General features: G+C 55.8%; 1 protein-coding gene and 1 long non-coding RNA gene across 2 annotated transcripts in view; both read right to left on the reverse strand.

The window, feature by feature from the left end:
* SFT2D1 (SFT2 domain containing 1) overlaps window positions 1-8,092 on the reverse strand; it is a 28,138-nt gene extending 20,046 nt beyond the window's left edge. Inside the window, exons 1-3 of the mRNA XM_066248096.1 lie at window positions 7,926-8,092; window positions 3,029-3,115; window positions 2,437-2,519 (exon numbers count right to left, since the gene is read on the reverse strand). Of these exons, the coding sequence (XP_066104193.1) occupies window positions 2,437-2,519; window positions 3,029-3,115; window positions 7,926-7,988 (233 nt within the window). The 5' untranslated portion in view covers window positions 7,989-8,092. The remainder of the gene's footprint in view (window positions 1-2,436; window positions 2,520-3,028; window positions 3,116-7,925) is intronic.
* Window positions 8,093-16,108: 8,016 nt separating this feature from the next.
* The window catches only part of LOC136316277 (uncharacterized), a 4,469-nt gene continuing 1,652 nt past the window's right edge, over window positions 16,109-18,925 (reverse strand). Inside the window, exon 2 of the long non-coding RNA XR_010727681.1 lies at window positions 16,109-17,940. This is a non-coding gene — a long non-coding RNA (uncharacterized lncRNA). The remainder of the gene's footprint in view (window positions 17,941-18,925) is intronic.

Here is an 18,925-nt window from a genome sequence, read left to right on the forward strand (position 1 = left end):
CCCAGCACGTCAGAACTATGGGAATGTGCTCATCAGGAAGGAGAGTCCGACCGAATCCCAGCACGTCAGAACTATGGGAATGTGCTCATCAGGAAGGGAGACTCCGAATCCCAGCACGTCAGAACTATGGGAATGTGCTCATCAGGAAGGAGAGTCCGACCGAATCCCAGCACGTCAGAACTATGGGAATGTGCTCATCAGGAAGGGAGACTCCGACCGAATCCAGCACGTCAGAACTATGGGAATGTGCTCATCAGGAAGAGAGAGTCCGACCCAATCCCAGCACGTCAGAACTACGGGAATGTGCTCATCAGGAAGAGAGAGTCCGAATCCCAGCACGTCAGAACTACGGGAATGTGCTGATCAGGAAGGGAGACTCCGAATCCCAGCACGTCAGAACTACGGGAATGTGCTCATCAGGAAGAGAGAGTCCGAATCCCAGCACGTCAGAACTACGGGAATGTGCTCATCAGGAAGGGAGACTCCGACCGAATCCCAGCACGTCAGAACTACGGGAATGTGCTCATCAGGAAGAGAGAGTCCGACCCAATCCCAGCACGTCAGAACTACGGGAATGTGCTCATCAGGAAGAGAGAGTCCGAATCCCAGCACGTCAGAACTACGGGAATGTGCTGATCAGGAAGGGAGACTCCGAATCCCAGCACGTCAGAACTACGGGAATGTGCTCATCAGGAAGAGAGAGTCCGAATCCCAGCACGTCAGAACTACGGGAATGTGCTGATCAGGAAGGGAGACTCCGAATCCCAGCACGTCAGAACTATGGGAATGTGCTCATCAGGAAGGGAGACTCCGAATCCCAGCACGTCAGAACTATGGGAATGTGCTCATCAGGAAGGGAGACTCCGACCGAATCCCAGCACGTCAGAACTACGGGAATGTGCTCATCAGGAAGAGAGAGTCCGACCCAATCCCAGCACGTCAGAACTACGGGAATGTGCTCATCAGGAAGAGAGAGTCCGAATCCCAGCACGTCAGAACTATGGGAATGTGCTCATCAGGAAGGGAGAGTCCGAATCCCAGCACGTCAGAACTACGGGAATGTGCTCATCAGGAAGAGAGAGTCCGAATCCCAGCACGTCAGAACTATGGGAATGTGCTCATCAGGAAGGGAGGTTCCGACCGAATCCCAGCACGTCAGAACTATGGGAATGTGCTCATCAGGAAGGGAGAGTCCGAATCCCAGCACGTCAGAACTATGGGAATGTGCTCATCAGGAAGGGAGAGTCCGAATCCCAGCACATCAGAACTATGGGAACGTGCTCATCAGGAAGGGAGAGTCCGAATCCCAGCACGTCAGAACTATGGGAAAGTGCTCATCAGGAAGGGAGACTCCCACCGAATCCCAGCACGTCAGAACTATGGGAATGTGCTCATCAGGAAGGGAGACTCCGACCGAATCCCAGCACGTCAGAACTACGGGAATGTGCTCATCAGGAAGGGAGAGTCCGACCGAATCCCAGCACGTCAGAACTACGGGAATGTGCTCATCAGGAAGGGAGAGTCCGACTCCCAGCACGTCAGAACTACGGGAATGTGCTCATCAGGAAGGGAGAGTCCGATCGAATCCCAGCACGTCAGAACTATGGGAACGTGCTCATCAGGAAGGGAGAGTCCGATCGAATCCCAGCACGTCAGAACTATGGGAACGTGCTCATCAGGAAGGGAGAGTCCGAATCCCAGCACGTCAGAACTATGGGAATGTGCTCATCAGGAAGGGAGAGTCCGAATCCCAGCACGTCAGAACTATGGGAATGTGCTCATCAGGAAGGGAGAGTCCGAATCCCAGCACGTCAGAACTACGGGAATGTGCTCATCAGGAAGGGAGAGTCCGAATCCCAGCACGTCAGAACTATGGGAATGTGCTCATCAGGAAGAGAGAGTCCGACCCAATCCCAGCACGTCAGAACTACGGGAATGTGCTCATCAGGAAGGGAGAGTCTGACCGAATCCCAGCACGTCAGAACTATGGGAATGTGCTCATCAGGAAGGGAGAGTCCGAATCCCAGCACGTCAGAACTACGGGAATGTGCTCATCAGGAAGGAGAGTCCGAATCCCAGCACGTCAGAACTATGGGAACGTGCTCATCAGGAAGGGAGAGTCCGAATCCCAGCACGTCAGAACTACGGGAATGTGCTCATCAGGAAGGGAGAGTCCGAATCCCAGCACGTCAGAACTATGGGAATGTGCTCATCAGGAAGGGAGAGTCCGAATCCCAGCACGTCAGAACTATGGGAACGTGCTCATCACGAAGGGAGAGTCCGAATCCCAGCACGTCAGAACTACGGGAATGTGCTCATCAGGAAGGAGAGTCCGAATCCCAGCACGTCAGAACTATGGGAATGTGCTCATCAGGAAGGAGAGTCCGACAGCGACAGCAGTTCCGGCAGCTGGAGAAGCTGAGTGTCTGCACACACCTGGCTAACGCAGCAATGTTTCCAAAGGTGTAAAACACCGCGAAGAGCTTGATGCCGCCGGGCAGCCACAGCAGTGCCGTCCCCTGTGTGGAGACAGCGGTGACTTAACTTGACCGTAGAAGTGGCTCAAACCTGCTACAACAGTCATGATGCAAATGCGTAACAGTACACGTTTCACGTATGAATGAGCTCCACACTCTCTAGTTATACCACTTTAAAAAGTTAATCTTCCATGTCATTTGCTAATTTGAATCCTGTGTCTATTTGCATAAGTGTACATAAATAGCCATAACACAACTTTTATACATGTAAACCTCACTCTACTTAGACATACCTTTTCAATGGCAAGTTAAAAAGGTAATTAACATCTAAATCACTGTACAGCTCTTTTGATTTTTCTTAAATAACATTATTTTAATACTCCATAACCCCCCCAGTATTAACGTCTACATCTTTGCACTGATCTCTACCCCTTTACCCAAGTGGCTGAGAGTCCCACCACAGCGTCTCGAGCAACCCAGACAGAGCGGGCTGCTCGGTGGCACTGAAGGGACACAGAGCAGAAGCAGCCGCACAGCACAGTCTGACTCACCAGGATGGAGAAGACGACGCCGCTCACGAAGCAGATGGCGAACCACCTCAGCCTGGTGCTGAAGCTCAGGGACGAGGCGTCCAGGACCTTCAGGAGGAAGGGGTCAGACACGTGCGTGGGGCACCGCTTACCAGCCCGAGTCTCCGTTCCACACGCAGACCCGGTCTCACACTACGATGAGTCTTGTGTTATTCTGCACACTGCAGTGTGTTTACTGAGACCCCACGACCGTGAAGGGGCATACAAACATGTTTTGGGACCAGATGGTCCTGAGGAACCCCTTTTATCATTGGCAGTGTGCTAACAGGACTGTGCTCCCGTTTAAAAAGCCCTGACCTGTTAGGGACAGCGTACGCGCTCTGACAGGGACGACACGACATGAGGCAGAAGATCCAGTATAAAATACTGGGTGACTGAAAGACAGAGGAAAGACACAACAAGACGGGCAAAATGCTGACAGAGGTTGGGGCTGGGGGGTGGGCGCCTCTCTCAGCGTCCGTCCCAGTCACTTTGGCGCCCTGCGTGCAGAGCCCGTGACTGGGGCCTCGTGCAGGGTGCAGGAACCGTGTCAGCAGAAACCCAGGGGGAGAGGGGGGCTGGAAAGGGCAGGAAGGAACTGAGCACCGACAAGCCAGCGGGCGGCAGCACACGGCTGAGTGCACACCCACATCAGTGCGCCTGGAGCCAGGCTGGCCTCCTGGGACCGACCCCCCCACAAGCCCCGCACTGTGCACTGCGGGAGGCTGGGGGCTCGCCTGCCTAATGATGGTGGGGGCCTAGGCAGCCTCGAGTAGAGTTCATTCCAAACCAACTCATGAAGGCCTTGGGTATCTCCCTACCATAATTAAAAACACACGTGTAAAACAATGATTTATCCGGAGCAACAACATTCCTGGCTGTCCTGCAAGTTCTGACCATCATGTGGAAAAAGGCAGAAGAGACTCTGCCCGCTTTCTACAGGAGAGGACCCAGCAGGCAGTCGTATAAACAGACACATTCAGACACTAAGTACACTATTAAAGCTTATTCCCCCCAGGAGATAGAAACAGTATCAACAGCTGCTCCGAAGTGAGAAATACACACTAAGAATGTATACACCAAATTTAAATGGCCAACTTACATCACCACATATATTTTAAAATAGCACTGCGTGCTTATTAATGTATTTTCAGGAATAATGAAGTAAAAACAGAAAGTTTTATATGCAAAGGCTCAAACACCTTTGGCTACATCCTTACCTGAGTCGATTAATCTGTGAATCCTTATGTAGCATGAAAAATAAATAAAATTAACTAAATAAAGATCCTGTCAAAGTAACGTACATCACTTCTTAACACACTTTAGATGGTTTTAAAATTTTTGTTTAATTCGGACATTCTTGTTTCATGTTTTTACAGCTAAGCTGTTCACAAGATTTTAAACACAGAAGAACTTGCCTATAAAAACATCTAAACTTCATTCTTTATAACGGAAAAGAAGACCCGTCATGTACATTTTAACTGCATGGAACAAGATAAACCCTGAAGACTGCACGTGACACCAGAAATGACCTACTTGTTCCCAGAAAGACGGGAACAGTATGGTAAATAAGAATGATTTCTAAATGGTCAGTGTGAGTCCACCATGACGTAACAAGGTGTAACAAGGGAACAAAACATACATTTTCACTCTTTTCCCACAAGTTTAAACTACTCCGTTGTTAGTAATTTCAACTGCTGGTCTGCAAAGCCAGGTTCCTTTCTCCCAGCAGGCGAGTCTGTGTAACAGCAGGTGTCCCGTATTCCATCTTCCATGTGACCATCTTTAAATTGAAACTGATGTAGTAGACAGACAGACAGACAGACAAGAGCAGAGTAGGAAGCACAGGCCAGGTACAGAAGGTCACAGGGTGGGAAGCCCTGGTGCCTAGCAACAGTCAAAACTGGGAAAACGGGTATTGTGGGGTGGGGCGCCCCAGGGTGACCTGTCCTCTTATAGCATATCTCTTGTCATGGAGTTCAGAGCCTCCCCTGACCTGACCTGTCCTCCCCAGGCTTGTCACTGTCCTTTGGGAGACCCCTCAGGGGAAGAACAAGGGGCCTGGAGAATAGCCTCACTGAGTCCCATTCAAGCTGTCCTCAAACAAGCAAATGGCCATGCAATGACCATCAGGTGCAGTACGTGCTATGAAGAGAAACTCAGGTGAACGGGTGCAGTGGGGAGTAAGGCATCCGGCAGGCGGGTCATGAGACGCTCCTGCCAAGGGTCTTTCTGGGATGTGACGTGAGCAGTCACCTGAATGAAGTACTGGACACACACCAGAGCGAGAGCCCGCCTCCTCGCCCCCCCACACCCCCCCTCCACTTCCTCAGTTCGCACTCCAGAACCCAGCGCTGCTCACCCTTGTCCCATCCCGGCTTCCAAAGAGCCCAGCAGGGCAAGGCCCCGCGGGCACACCCACCCTGGCACGTGCCAGGTGCATGCTCCTTGATCATTCTAACTCCACCCCTCATCCCTCCCGAACCAGAACCCTCTGCAGACAGGAAAGCAACTTCCCAGTCCTCCATCCCAGGGAACACGAGGACTCCAGTCTCCCTCCCTTCCCACCCACATGAGACACCTCATCACTCCCTCTCCACCTTCCATGGAGGCCTCACAACGAGCTCCTCCCCCAGGCAGGCGGCTCCTCCATGTGTCTTCTTCACATCCTTGTCTATGCTTCTCCCTCAACAACCTCACCCGTGTTCACAACAGAACAGAAGGCAGCAGACAGCTTTCTACATAACCTTCCCCCTGCACCATGAGCTCAAGAAAGCGGCACTACCACCTCCATGACCCCAAGGTTTGGAGCAGCTCAGCCCAGCAGAAGTTTCCACAGTGGAACGTCCCACTCACGTGCTACCCTCTGCAGCAGCCACTCACCCACGTGCCGGCGGAGCACCTGAGGTGTGACTGGTGTACGGAGGAAGGAACTTGATGTATTTAATTCTAATTTCTGTGAACGCAAATAGCCACACATGGCTACGGGTGACATACTGTATAGCACAGACTTAGAACATGAATTGGGGCGCAAAGTAGTGGTTCAATAAATGAGCTGGGCCCTGGCCACTTGGCTCAGCTGGTGAGTGTCCACCCAGAGTGTGGAAGTCCCAGGATCAATTCCTGGTCAGGACACAGAGGAGAAACAACCATCTGCTTCTCCACCCCTAACCCCTTCTCTCTCTCTCTCTCTCTCTCTCTCTCTCTCTCTCTCCCTCTGCTCTTCCCACAGCCATGGCTCAAGTGCTTTGAGCAAGTTGGCCCTGGGAGCTGAGGATGGCTCTACCGCCTCACTTCAGGCGCTGAAACAGCTCAGTTGCAGAGCCACAGAGCAGCGGCCCCAGAAGGGCAGAGCATCGCCCTGTAGGGGGTTTGCCTGGCGGATCTCAGTCGGGGTGCAAGTGGCAATCTGTCTCTGCCTCCCTGCCTCTCACTTAACAAAAAAATTTTTAAAAAACGAGCTGGGTGCCTCAATTCTCACATTACTATTTACAGGTTCTCGCATTACCACTACGATTGGCACGCTGGTTACAGAGCTCCCTGAGAGCGGATGTTCTCTTAGTCTCCGAACCCTCCAGGGACCGGTCCGGGACCTTGCCCCACCAGAGGCGCCGACCAAGTATGACAAGGAAGGAAGCTGAGACAGGCAAGGGGACGAATAAACCATCCTTAACACCATCCTGTCCGATGTTCAGCGTCCCCGCTCTGGGGACAGGCAGACGAGAACCCGTCGGCATGCAGATAACAAAACAGCGCTCCCGAAGCAGTTTCTCTCCTATTTTTAACCCTCCCGACGGAGGAAGTCGCCGGCCCGAGTCCCCGCGCGGGATGGAGCAGGCCCGGGGCAGGGCTCACGGACCTCGCGGACGCCTTTGCGTCCCACCTCCCCTGGCTGCCCAGCGCCCCGAGCTCTGAGCTCCCGTCTCCCCGCTGCCCAGCGCCCCGAGCTCTGAGCTCCCGTCTCCCCGCTGCCCAGCGCCCCGAGCTCTGACCTCCCGTCTCCCCGCTGCCCAGCGCCCCGAGCTCTGACCTCCCGTCTCCCCGCTGCCCAGCGCCCCGAGCTCTGAGCTCCCGTCTCCCCGCTGCCCAGCGCCCCGAGCTCTGACCTCCCGTCTCCCCGCTGCCCAGCGCCCCGAGCTCTGAGCTCCCGTCTCCCCGCTGCCCAGCGCCCCGAGCTCTGAGCTCCCGTCTCCCCGCTGCCCAGCGCCCCGAGCTCTGAGCTCCCGTCTCCCCGCTGCCCAGCGCCCCGAGCTCTGACCTCCCGTCTCCCCGCTGCCCAGCGCCCCGAGCTCTGAGCTCCCGTCTCCCCGCTGCCCAGCGCCCCGAGCTCTGACCTCCCGTCTCCCCGCTGCCCAGCGCCCCGAGCTCTGACCTCCCGTCTCCCCGCTGCCCAGCGCCCTGAGCTCTGACCTCCCGTCTCCCCGCTGCCCAGCGCCCCGAGCTCTGAGCTCCCGTCTCCCCGCTGCCCAGCGCCCCGAGCTCTGACCTCCCGTCTCCCCTGGCTGCCCAGCGCCCTGAGCTCTGACCTCCCGTCTCCCCGCTGCCCAGCGCCCCGAGCTCTGACCTCCCGTCTCCCCGCTGCCCAGCGCCCCGAGCTCTGAGCTCCCGTCTCCCCGCTTCCGAGAGGCAGCCCGCCCCCGCCCCAGCGTCTGACGGTCTCCAGGGGCAACGGAGGCCTAGCAACCTGCGGCCCCGGGCCCCGCGAGGCTGAGGGCCCGGCCAGGCAGCACACGGGCCCCGAGGGAGGGAAGGCCGCCTGGGGCGTGGGGGGACGGTCTCCCCCGTGAGCCTCCCCCGTCCATGCCCCCGGGGCAGCCCCCGAAACCGCGCGCCTCACACTCCAGCGCCCCTCTTCCGCGGACGCGCGCGGGCTCCCCACCTGCGCAGTCAGGCCCTGCTCCTCGTCGTCCTGGCCGCTCAGGACTCGCCGCAGCTTCTCCATGGCCCCGCTCCCGGGCCGCAAGCGAAGGCCACTCGCTAGCCCGCCGCGGGCGCCCACCGAGCCAAAAAAAAGCCGGAAGCCGAGACCCCGCCCCCGATACCGGAAATCCGGGTTCTCTGCTTCCGGCGCGTCAGCACCGCCCCCTACGGCCGCCGCCGCCGTCGCCGCAGCAGCCAGCGCGCGCATGCGCACCGCAGTTCGGCGGGCTGGCGGCGGCTCTGAGCCCGGGAGGCGTGCAGCGTGGGAACCGGGGCCGCGTGCGGGTGCGGAGCGACAGCGCGGTCGCCGTGCTCGGATCGCAGCCGTCGCTGCCTCCCATCACCTGCCGTCGGGAAACCGCGGGCTCACGGCCATGGCTTGTGAGATGAGTGCTCAGACCCTCGTCCAGGCCTGACCACCCAGGACGAGGAGGGACCGGGGGCCCGACGGGGGACCAACAGACAGGGGTTCGGGGCCACGCTGAAGGCCCCGCGGCGTCTCCGCCGGGAGGGAGTCGGGGAGCAAAGGGTCGCGTGTTCCGACTTCAGCCCGCCGCTGTCCAGCCCCGGCCGACCCCGTGCAGCCCACGTCTAGCATCGTCCAACCTCTGTCCAGCCCCCGTCCAGCCTCTGTCCAGTCCTCATCCGGCCTCTCTCCAGCCCCTGTCCGGCCCCCAGCACCTGCTTCTCGGAGTGAAATGAGAACAGACAGTCTCCGCTTTATGAGAGGGGTTGATACACTCGGTTCATCTTCCATGTGGGAATGGGAGAGCGCGGACCCTGAATCTGGCCCATTTCCCCCAGGTTTGCATAAAACACTGCAAAACCCCAGCCAGTGTTCCCAGTTCTCCAGCCAGCGGGGGGTGAATGAATGGACGCCATCAACATGCGGAAGTGGCCTTTTCCCCCCTCATAGTCCCCACCATGCTAAGGAGAGATTAACAATTAGGGCTGTCTGTACCATAGGGGTCCCGGAGAACCTTGGAGCTTTCCTTAAACATGTGACTGCAAGGTCATCAGGACGCTAGGTTCCACTTTTCAATTTATGATTGTAGTGAAAAAAAATCTCTATTATTTTGTGTTCTTACATCACCCACTCTATTTCTTCCTCTTTAAAGTCTGACAATTAAAAGCTGGAGCCCCAGCCTGACCAGGCGGTGGCACAGTGGATAGAGCGTCAGACTGGGATGCAGAGGACCCAGGTTCAAGACCCCGAGGTCTCCAGCTTGAGCGCGGGCTCATCTGGTTTGAGCAAAGCTCACCAGCTTGGACCCAAGGTTGCTGGCTTGAGCAAGGGGTTACTCAGTCTGCTGTAGCCCCCCAGTCAAGGCACATATGAGAAAGCAATCAATGAACAACTAAGGCAGGGGTCGGGAACCTATGGCTCACGAGCCAGATGTGGCTCTTTTGATGGCTGTTTCTGGCTCACAGACAAATCTTTAATAAAAAATAATAATAATGTTAAAAATATAAAACATTCTCATGTATTACAATCCATTCATTTCCTACCGCTCATGTTCATGGTTGCGGGTGGCTGGAGCCAATCACAGCTGTCCTCCGGGGCAACACCAAATTTTTATTGGATAATGCGTAAAGTATACACAGGTCGTTGTATGGCTCTCATGGAATTACATTTTAAAATATCGTATATGTGGCATTCATGGCTCTCTCAGCCAAAAAGGTTCCCGACCCCTGAACTAAGGGGTCGCAACAAAAAACTAATGATTGATGCTTCTCATCTCTCTACGTTCCTGTCTGTCTGTCCCTGTCTATCCCTCTCTCTGACTCGCTCTCTCTGTCTCTGTAAAAAAAAAAAAAAAAAAAAAAAAGGTGGAGGCCCAGAGACTTACTGTCTATCCTACTGACTTCAGTAGAGATTTGATCTAATCTCAGTCAGGTAAAAACATTATAAGACCCCTAGAAAAGCAGATGATACATTTCCTCTGATGAAAGTCCAATGCTCAGTATTTGTCAAGCAGAAGGTAGTTATATTTGGCCTTTTATACCAAAGTGTACATCTGTAAACTCTTTAAGGGTTTTCCTTTTGAGGCATAGTAACCAGCTTTCCATGTGCAAGAAGATGAGATAAGTTGATCCCTCTAGTAGCAGGGGAGAAAGTTTTGCAAGGAGAGCTGAGATTGAACCACATGAAATTGTCAATGTCCAACTATTTTTAACCTAAGAACGGCAATTCCCCAGTCTGGTGCATGCGGGAGTCTGTCTGCCTGCCCGCTTCTCACTTCAGAAAAATACAAGGAAAACAAAAACCTTCTGAGTCCCCACCCCCTCAGAATAGATACCCAGCTGGTCTCCGCCCAGCTCTGCTCCTCCCTCCACAACTACATCTTTCTTCCCACAACCTGTGTGTGCACATGTGTGTGCACACTCTATGAACTGGCAGGGACTCCCATGAGAGGCCAGACCATCCTGCTCAGAGTCTGAAACCCAGAGCCCTGCCAAGGGGTCTTGTGGCTCTTGGTCCTCGTGGTTTGAAGTCTGCTCCCGCACTGCCCTCTCCTCAGCCCCAACTCCTGCAAGCCCCCTTTCTCAGCGAGTTCCCGCTGGACCTGGGGGTTTTCCCCTCACCTTCCTGGACCCACTGAGACATGGCCAGGGGCGCCTACCCTGCACTCAGCTACTCTGTCCACCTGGAGACAGACTCGCCGGCCCCTCCGCTGACTCGTCCGGCCGCAGTCCACCATCACACCCAACTGCCCCCTTCGCGTCCAGGACCCGTTTCCAGGCACAGAGCCCGGCAGGCGGTGGAAACAGCGGACGCTTGTCGCGTGAATGAATGAGCACATCAGTATAGGGTGAGTTGTAGGGGAGAAAGAAGTCGTAGTGTTGGCCGAGTGACAGCTATGTGGTGCGTGTGTCCTCTGAGGCAGGCTGCCCAGGCTGGCGGTGTCAGGACGTGGGTGAGGGAGAGACGTCCTGCCCTCGCCCGGGGATGGGACCCGCTGGGAGGACAGGGGCCCAAGAAATCATAACGAAATTCTGTTCCCTGGATTAAAAAAATAACAACTTGCAGTTTGATGTTAAGCAATCTGTTTAAAGAGAAAGAAAGGGGAAGAACTGTTTTGTGCCACTGAGAAGGCTCACACCCAGTGCGCGTGCACTGCGGTCTCACTTTGCACACGTGACCCTTGCTCGGTGCCGGGTTACGGCGCTGAGGGAACTAACTGCTCACGGTCTCTGCCCCAGGACGGCTGACACGTGGATGTCAGAAAGCACACCGAGCACTCGTCACGATGGCCTGTCACCACAACAGGGAATGTATTTTACAAAACCTTCACGTGCGTATTAAAATCCCAGGCAAGGGCGGTAAATATCATTGATGTGGATAAAAGTTTCCCAAAAGTTCGATGGAAAACTGCTCATTCTAGGTGCAGACATGGGCTTCACATTCCTCAGAACATCAGTGGGACGACTCGTGACCGCCGTCACACAAGGCAGGGTGATCCAGCAGTGGGGGTCCCGGGCTCTCGCCAGCCTGCCGGGACCTCTCTGGAACCTCTGCAGCGGGAGCACAGAGACTGACGAGCTCACTTGGTGTCCAGGTGGGCTCTCCAGCTTTACCTGGGGTTGGTGCGTGGCCGAGTGTAGGGCCGTGTCCCCAGATGCTACAAGGGCTCTAGCTAGGTGCACTGTGGGGTCTGCAGCCCTCTGTGTGGTTTTCCTGGTGTCAGAGTTTGGACTTCTGGTTTCTGCTTGGGAATGGAGTGGCGTAGTCTTCCTGCTGGTGCCACGGCACGCTTCTCCCAGCGGAAGGAACAGCGGCTCCCCGTGGGACAAGCTGCTCGAACGCCGGCCAGGTCTCCATCACGCTCTCCTCCTCTCTCCGTGTCTTCCCAGAGTCTGGCAGGGTCCCATGAGACAGCAGAGGCTCCAGGAATACTTCTTGCACGAATGAACGAGCGAAGAGTGATGACTCCAGAAGTTCACTTGGAAATGATCTTGCCTTTCCCTCCTTTGATCCCCCTTACACAGACCAAGGGTCCAGGAGCAGTCGGGGACCCTCGCGCGGTCTTACCGCCGGTTAGGAGCCTAGACAATGACACCCGGACTAACAAAGCCCTTCGGGTGACCGGAGACTCACTCACCTTGACCGGCGTGGGTGGGCCGCAGGGAGGACAAGCTCTCGGGCGTCCTTCCTGGTGTGAAAAACCTCCTTTGCTCACCACTCGCGTCTCCACTCAGAAACACACATGGAGGCAGAAGTCAGTTAAGGGGTAGTTTTTGTTTTTTCATCATGGTCATTTGTTAATCATGACTGCAGCAGGGTTGGTTGCAGACAGAAAAATAAATTAATAAAAAAAATCACAGTTCTACAAGACTAAGGCACTTTCCTCCGACAGTCTACCCCGCCCCCCTGCCCGGACACGAACTCTGAGAAAATGCAAGCTTTTCAAGTGCCTGTTAGTATATAAGAGAGTGAGGCGGGGTGTTTTACTAAGGACAGTGTCTGTGCTCTGAAAAGTGTTTTCATATTCTTGACAACAAACTTGAGGTGACCACAGATGACCGTGTCACTCATGACCTCAGCTTTTGAACCCTGAGAGGCCACAAGATGGCGTCATTTGGCCACAAAATAGTCTCGAGCTTGGGTAAGGGCCAAGGAGCTGCGGGCCCGCTGGAGGAGGGCCAGAGTGGGCACGCGCCCGGGTTCTTGCTAAGTGCCGCCTGCTCCCAGGAAGCCCGTGTGTGCGTCAGTCTCTTACTGCACAGCCCGGAGGCCGTGTCCTAAGAGACCTCGGCTGGGGGGGGGGGGGGCGCAGAGCAGCTCTCCCTGCAGACACGCTGATGGCAGCTTTTTATTGATGTGTTTTATCACAAGCTCACAGTGTGCAGTGGGTCACTAAGACTAACAACGAAGGGACAGATGTCTTCCCGCCCTTGCCTGTGTTCCGGTGACTCCAGCTCTGGCTCCCCTCCCGGACGTGTGCCGTCTCCGGAGTTATGTGTCCCGCTAACACGCACCGTGTCAATGTCCATGAGACACGTGTCCCTGCGGGTGTGAGGACAGCCTTGGAGTTTATACCTGCGTCCCCAGCACGGTGCGGTTTCTGCGAGCTTGCACAACTGCAGGCGCTGAGGAAAGCGTCAGGGCCTAACTAACCCTCAGGAACCAGGGCCCCCAGACCTTCCCTGAGAACACGCTGCACTGTAAGAACGGCAGAGAATGCTTCCTCTGCCCGTGGCCACAGCTGAGTTCTCACCAGGAATCCAGGAATCGTGGGCGGGCGGACCACGAAGTCCTGCTCCTTGTCTGAGGTTGGTGAGGGTCCTCAATCACAAACGAACTCCACTCTGACCCGCAGCAGCAGGAGAGAGATTTACTGCACGCCGTGCTGTGGCTTCTGGTCCTGCGGCCACCATGCCATGGGACTGGACCGTGAGAAGGCTGCTGTCACAGCTGCCACCGCCCGCGGAACGCCTGGGCTGCTGCAGACAGCACCCTCCTCAGGGGCTGAGAGCCACCCTGGGCCAGCGGGGCGGGCGTGGTGACGAGAGCCTGCTTCCACCCCTCCCCCACACTCACTGGCAATGCAAGCCTCCAAGGGGAGGGGTGGGGACACCGAGCTGAATAACAGGAAGTTTGGGAACTTACTAAAATATAAAGGCTATTTAAGTCACCATGGGCTGTGATTAGGACAAATGACTGTCACCACAGAGCCCACCGCAGTCTGCAGAGCAGAGAGAAAAATAGTTTCAGAACTGCCGAGGGCTGGGGACGGAGAACAAACCTGTTTATCTGCCCTAAAACAGCCAGCCAGCGATGACAACTCGGAGAAGGTACACGTTTCTCGGAGGCCTGGCTTAATTCTCCTTTCCAAATGAAAAGGATGCCTTGTAAATGAATCTGCCTCTGACCAGCATCACCTTGTTAAAATTTAATCGTCTAAATAAAAATTTTAAAAAGTAAAATCTTCTGAGTTATCCTTAATACTGTATGTTCAAGAATTTTCCGACTCTTTTAAATACGTAGCAAGCTTGCCTGTTCAGCTGAGATGTCATCACAGCTGTTGATCTAGAGGACTTCTAGTGCATCTGTCCAGAAAACGTCACAGCTAAGATGCCTTCTGCCCTTAATCGGCCTGTGTACCCCAATTGCTGGTAAAGTTACTCTTTGGCCTAAGCAACAACTTCTAAAAACCCAATAAGATGTATGAAGTCAACGTCATTATTCATCAGCGAGGCTTTTTACACCAATCTGGAATGTTGATTTAAAGGAAGCAAAACTTAACGACACCTGAGTCAGCTGGTCAGCCTGTGGCTGTACTTGTGCCGTTTTCCCCAGTGCGTGTGAGCACGGGGGACACGTGATGAGGCCCAGAGGGGCGGGGACGCAGGCCCGCCCTGCCCAGTGGGTGCTCTGGGCTGTTTCAGACGTGTCCTGCCCGGGGCTGCTCTCTCACTTGGCAGGAAGCAAGGACACGTGCTGCTCACGTTAGCCCTCCAGCCAAGTCCCACACTGACCCCTACCCTGACTTTCGCAGAAACTGTGCTAAGAGGGCTGTTGCTCCCACGTGCGACTCAGGTTCCCCGTCCGTACAGTCACGAAACAGCGTGAGGCAAGCAGGCTGCTCTACACGTATGTACTTGTGCTAGAACACGAATAAATACAGCAGAGTCTGCATGCTGACGCCCCAGTGAAGAGATTCATTTGCGTAGGTCACCTTTGCTCGTCTTGGGGCAAACTTGAGATACCGTGCACCCCCCTAAAATCTCCCTCGAGGAAAATGAAAGACTCCTGCAAAGGGGAGAGAATTAGCTGAGCTTACAAAGTGGGAGCCTTTGTGTGAAAATACATAGCGTGGTATGTAGAAACTGTGGATATCGCTATTTTTATTTCAAGAGAAAAATTGTAACTTAATAAAGAGGGGGGCACATGATGAAACTTGCACCTCAGGATGAGATAAAAAAAGGTAAACGATGTAGCTAGTGACAGAACCAGAAATTTAACAATAGCAGGTAGAATCAACTTGTTCAGCCAGAACTCAACCACACAGACAGAGGGACGGAGGACCCGGGGGACGGAGGACCCGGGGAACGGAGGACCCGGGGGACGGAGGACCCGGGGAACGGAGGACCGGGGGGGATGGAGGACCCGGGGGGGGGACGGAAGACCGGGGGGACGGAAGACGGGGGGGGGGGACGGAAGACCGGGGGGACGGAAGACGGGGGGGGGACGGAAGACCCAGGGGACAGAGGACCCGGGGGAAGGAAGACCCGGGGGATGGAGGACCCGGGGAACGGAGGACCGGGGGGATGGAGGACCCGGGGAACGGAGGACCGGGGGGATGGAGGACCGGGGGGGGGACGGAAGATGGGGGGGGGATGGAAGACCCAGGGGACAGAGGACCGGGGGGGGGGGAGACAGAAGACGGGGGGGGGGATGGAGGACCCGGGGGACAGAGGACCAGGGGGGGGGAGACGGAAGACGGGGGGGGGGATGGAGGACCCGGGGGACGGAGGACCGGGTGGGGGGGGAACGGAGGACCCGGGGGGACGGAGGACCCCGGGGACGGAGGACCGGGGGACGGAGGACCAGGGGGACGGAGGACGGGGGGGGGGACGGAGGACCCGGGGGGACAGAGGACCGGGGGGACAGAAGACTGGGGGGACGGATAGCTCAGACAGTCCTGTCCCCTCCGGCACCGGGTCTGCTGACCTCCGATGTCCTGGGCCGGGCACGTTGCTGACAGCTGCCCCCTCCTCAGGACTCCCAGAGCCTTCACGTCACCCTGGAGACAGCTGCGGCCCACCTGACACGGGAGCAGCGCTTACAGAACAGAGTGGATAGGACCACGTGAACTTGGAACCGTGACTAGAAACTCACGTACTCTGGACACAGAGATGAAGCAGTGTCACTCCAGCACCACGAGCCCGCGTGTTGGTGCAGGGACCGTCCCTCAGACGGGCGGCCAGAGCCCCAGAGCTCCGTGCCAGCGGGGAGGAGGGGACCGCGAGGTGGGCAAAGTGGGCGGAGGCCCCTGTCTGGTGCCAGGATGCGGGGAGGCTCTTGCAGAGGTCAGTGGGTTCGTATCAGAAGGAACCTTATACACAGGCTCCCAGCAGCCAAAGCAATGACATTCGAGCCAAAAGAATCATAATCGTCGCTGATAGAGACACATTAAGTCTATAAACACTCATGAATCTATTATCATGTTCAAAGGAGAAAAAGACCGAAAGAAAATTCCAAATCATTACACCTGAGATAGCTATTGAACCGACTGCTTTTGAAAATTGGGTGGCGCGGGAAAGCATTGAGCGTTGGCGCTGTTTTCTCCACAGGGCCCTGTCTGGTGCGGGCAAACGGTCTCGGCCGACGGCTCCCGTCCGGAGCAGGTGGACAGTCTGGGCTCACGGAGGGAAGCGTGGACTTTACACACGGCTATCCACGTTTGTAAACCGTCCTGACTCCTCACGGAATGACTAGTGTAGGTGGACTGTAGCTCAGGCTGAAGTATCACCAGACCTGCCTCTGACGGGCCTTTGGGCACCTGGAACAGCCGCTTGAAGAACAGAGACGAGTGGCAGCGTTCCATCCTGCTGGCTGACCAGCACCTGCCCTGCGCCCAGGGGTGAGCGGGTCTCTGTCGGGAGACCGGCTGTCGCAGTCATGCCAGGGAGCAGCTAATCCTCACCGGGCCTTCTGTGGCTGCTGTGGGCACATCCTCAGGAAGCGGCACCACCCTAGGGGTCCAGTGGGCCAACCTGGCTCGGGCCCGTCCCAGCAGCTGCCCAGCACCAGACTGTGGGGACCGGGAGGCACCCTCACACAGAACGCTGAGGTCTGGTGTCCTCACCATCCCCAAGGCCGCCTGCCCGCCCAGCACTGGACTGCGGGGACCGGGAGGCACCCCCACACAGCACGCTGAGGTCTGGTGTCCTCACCATCCCCAAGGCCGCCTGCCCGCCTGCCTGCCCAGCACCGGACTGTGGGGACCGGGAGGCACCCCCACACAGAACGCTGAAGTCTGGTGTCCTCACCATCCCCAAGGCCGTCTGCCTGCCTGCCCAGCACCAGACTGTGGGGACCGGGAGGCACCCCCACACAGAACGCTGAGGTCTGGTGTCCTCACCGTCCCCAAGGCCACCTGCCTGCCTGCCCAGCAGTCCAGCCTAGGCCACTCGGGCTTTGTTTTGGGTGGTCCAGTTTTGTTGCATTTTTTTTAAGGATGTTTTTTGTACATTTTATTTATTCCTTTTTAGAGAGAGGGAGGGAGGGAGGGAGAGAGAGAGAGAGAGAGAGAGAGAGAGAGAGAGAGAGAAGGGGAGGAGCAGGAAGCATCAACTCCCACATGTGCCTTGACCAGGCAAGCCTGGGGTTTTGAACCAGAGACCTCAGCGTTCCACGTCAACACTTTATCCACTGCGCCACCACTGGTCAGACCTTGTGGCGGCTTTGATGTTTGTTTCTCCTCCTGACCTTACAGAGGACATTCTGAGACTGTCAAATGCCTTCCGAGTAGCCCGATGTCACGTCAGGGTGTCAGGAGCTCAGAGATCCTGAGGGCCACTGCTTACCTCCTCCCTGCTCTCTGTAACCGCCCCAGACAGACGCGTCTGACAACACAGCGGAGCCCGACAGTGAACACAGGGACAGGAACAACTGCACGCAGCCTGCGGTGCGCACAGCAGCCCGGGAAGAGGACAGGAAGGAGGGACCGGTTCCGAAGCAGATGCGGCCTCAGGGGAACTGGGAAACAAAAGGCCCCTGACTTCTGCGTTATTTCCTGCCCTTGGCAGCCCTCACCGGGTGCTGCCTGGCTTGCACCCTGTGCCAGGACTCACGCTGGGCTGGCTGGTTCTGGTTGTGCAGGAAATATTCCACAATCGTCACCGTTGCTCGTGACTTTCTTACAACACAGAAGCCAACGGGGTGCTTAGCCCTGAGGGCTGGTGCCAACGTTGTCCCGGTGGTTAGTCTCAGCTCCTTCTGCCTTCCAACTCTCTCTGTACTTGATCTGAAATGAAAATATTTGGAGGCTTTCAGTATTCTTTTGATTTATTTATTATTATTATTTTTTAAATGTTTACTTTATTGGCTTTAGTGAGAGGAAGAGCGGCAGCAGGACAGGAACATCTGGTTCCTGTTTGTGCCCTGACCGGGGACGATGCTCTAACCAACTGAGCTGTCTGGCCAGGGCTCGAGTATTATTTTTAGAGAGAATGTTACACGGGGGTAGTATAAGAATCTGAGTATTATTGGGCTCTGAAAACAATCCAGGTTTGCATCAACCCAGTCCTGGTGTTTTCACAGTTCAGCAATGCAGCTCACACTCCTTTAAATGCTGACCCTTTGATGGTCAAGGTGTTTAAACGGCTAGCTCTGTCCTCTGCTAGTGACTCCCCAAATCTTACGGCACAACTGTTCGCGTAGGCAGCTAGATGTTAATAAAGGAGGGAGCAGAGGGAGTCGGACATTGAGCCTAATGAACCGGGCCACTGAACCGGACAATGAGCCCGCTTGCTGCACGAGGGCGTCCTCTGCATTGGGGACAGAAAGGGTCCTTAGTGGTCAGAAGCCAGGATCAATACTGGGGGGAGGGGAGAGGACAGCAGCGGGAGAGACTGCTCTGCTGGGCGCATGTGCCGAGGTCAAGAGGCACAGGAGAGGGGCTTCTCCTAGGACGCCTGTGCTATAGGAACTAACACGGTGACCATGTTTCCCAGCTTTGGAAAAGAACTGGATTGGATAAGGGACACAGAACCTGGGAAGATGTAGGAAGTAAGACTAGTTCGGAGAAGCCCATAAGCAACTGAGAAAATGATTGGTTACTTTGAAGAGTGCCTGGTCCTCAAGCTCAAGGTAGTAACTAGTCGGAGCCTAACACACGTGCTCTCTCTCTCCTCACTCTCTCTTACTAGGTGACACGCGCCCGGCCCCCGCTCTCTCCAGGCATCTGTGTGGGCACAGCAGCGAGCTGCCTGCGGCCTGGCAGGCTGTGT

Source organism: Saccopteryx bilineata, chromosome 12 (assembly GCF_036850765.1).
Source record: "Saccopteryx bilineata isolate mSacBil1 chromosome 12, mSacBil1_pri_phased_curated, whole genome shotgun sequence".
Taxonomy (NCBI): domain Eukaryota; kingdom Metazoa; phylum Chordata; class Mammalia; order Chiroptera; family Emballonuridae; genus Saccopteryx; species Saccopteryx bilineata.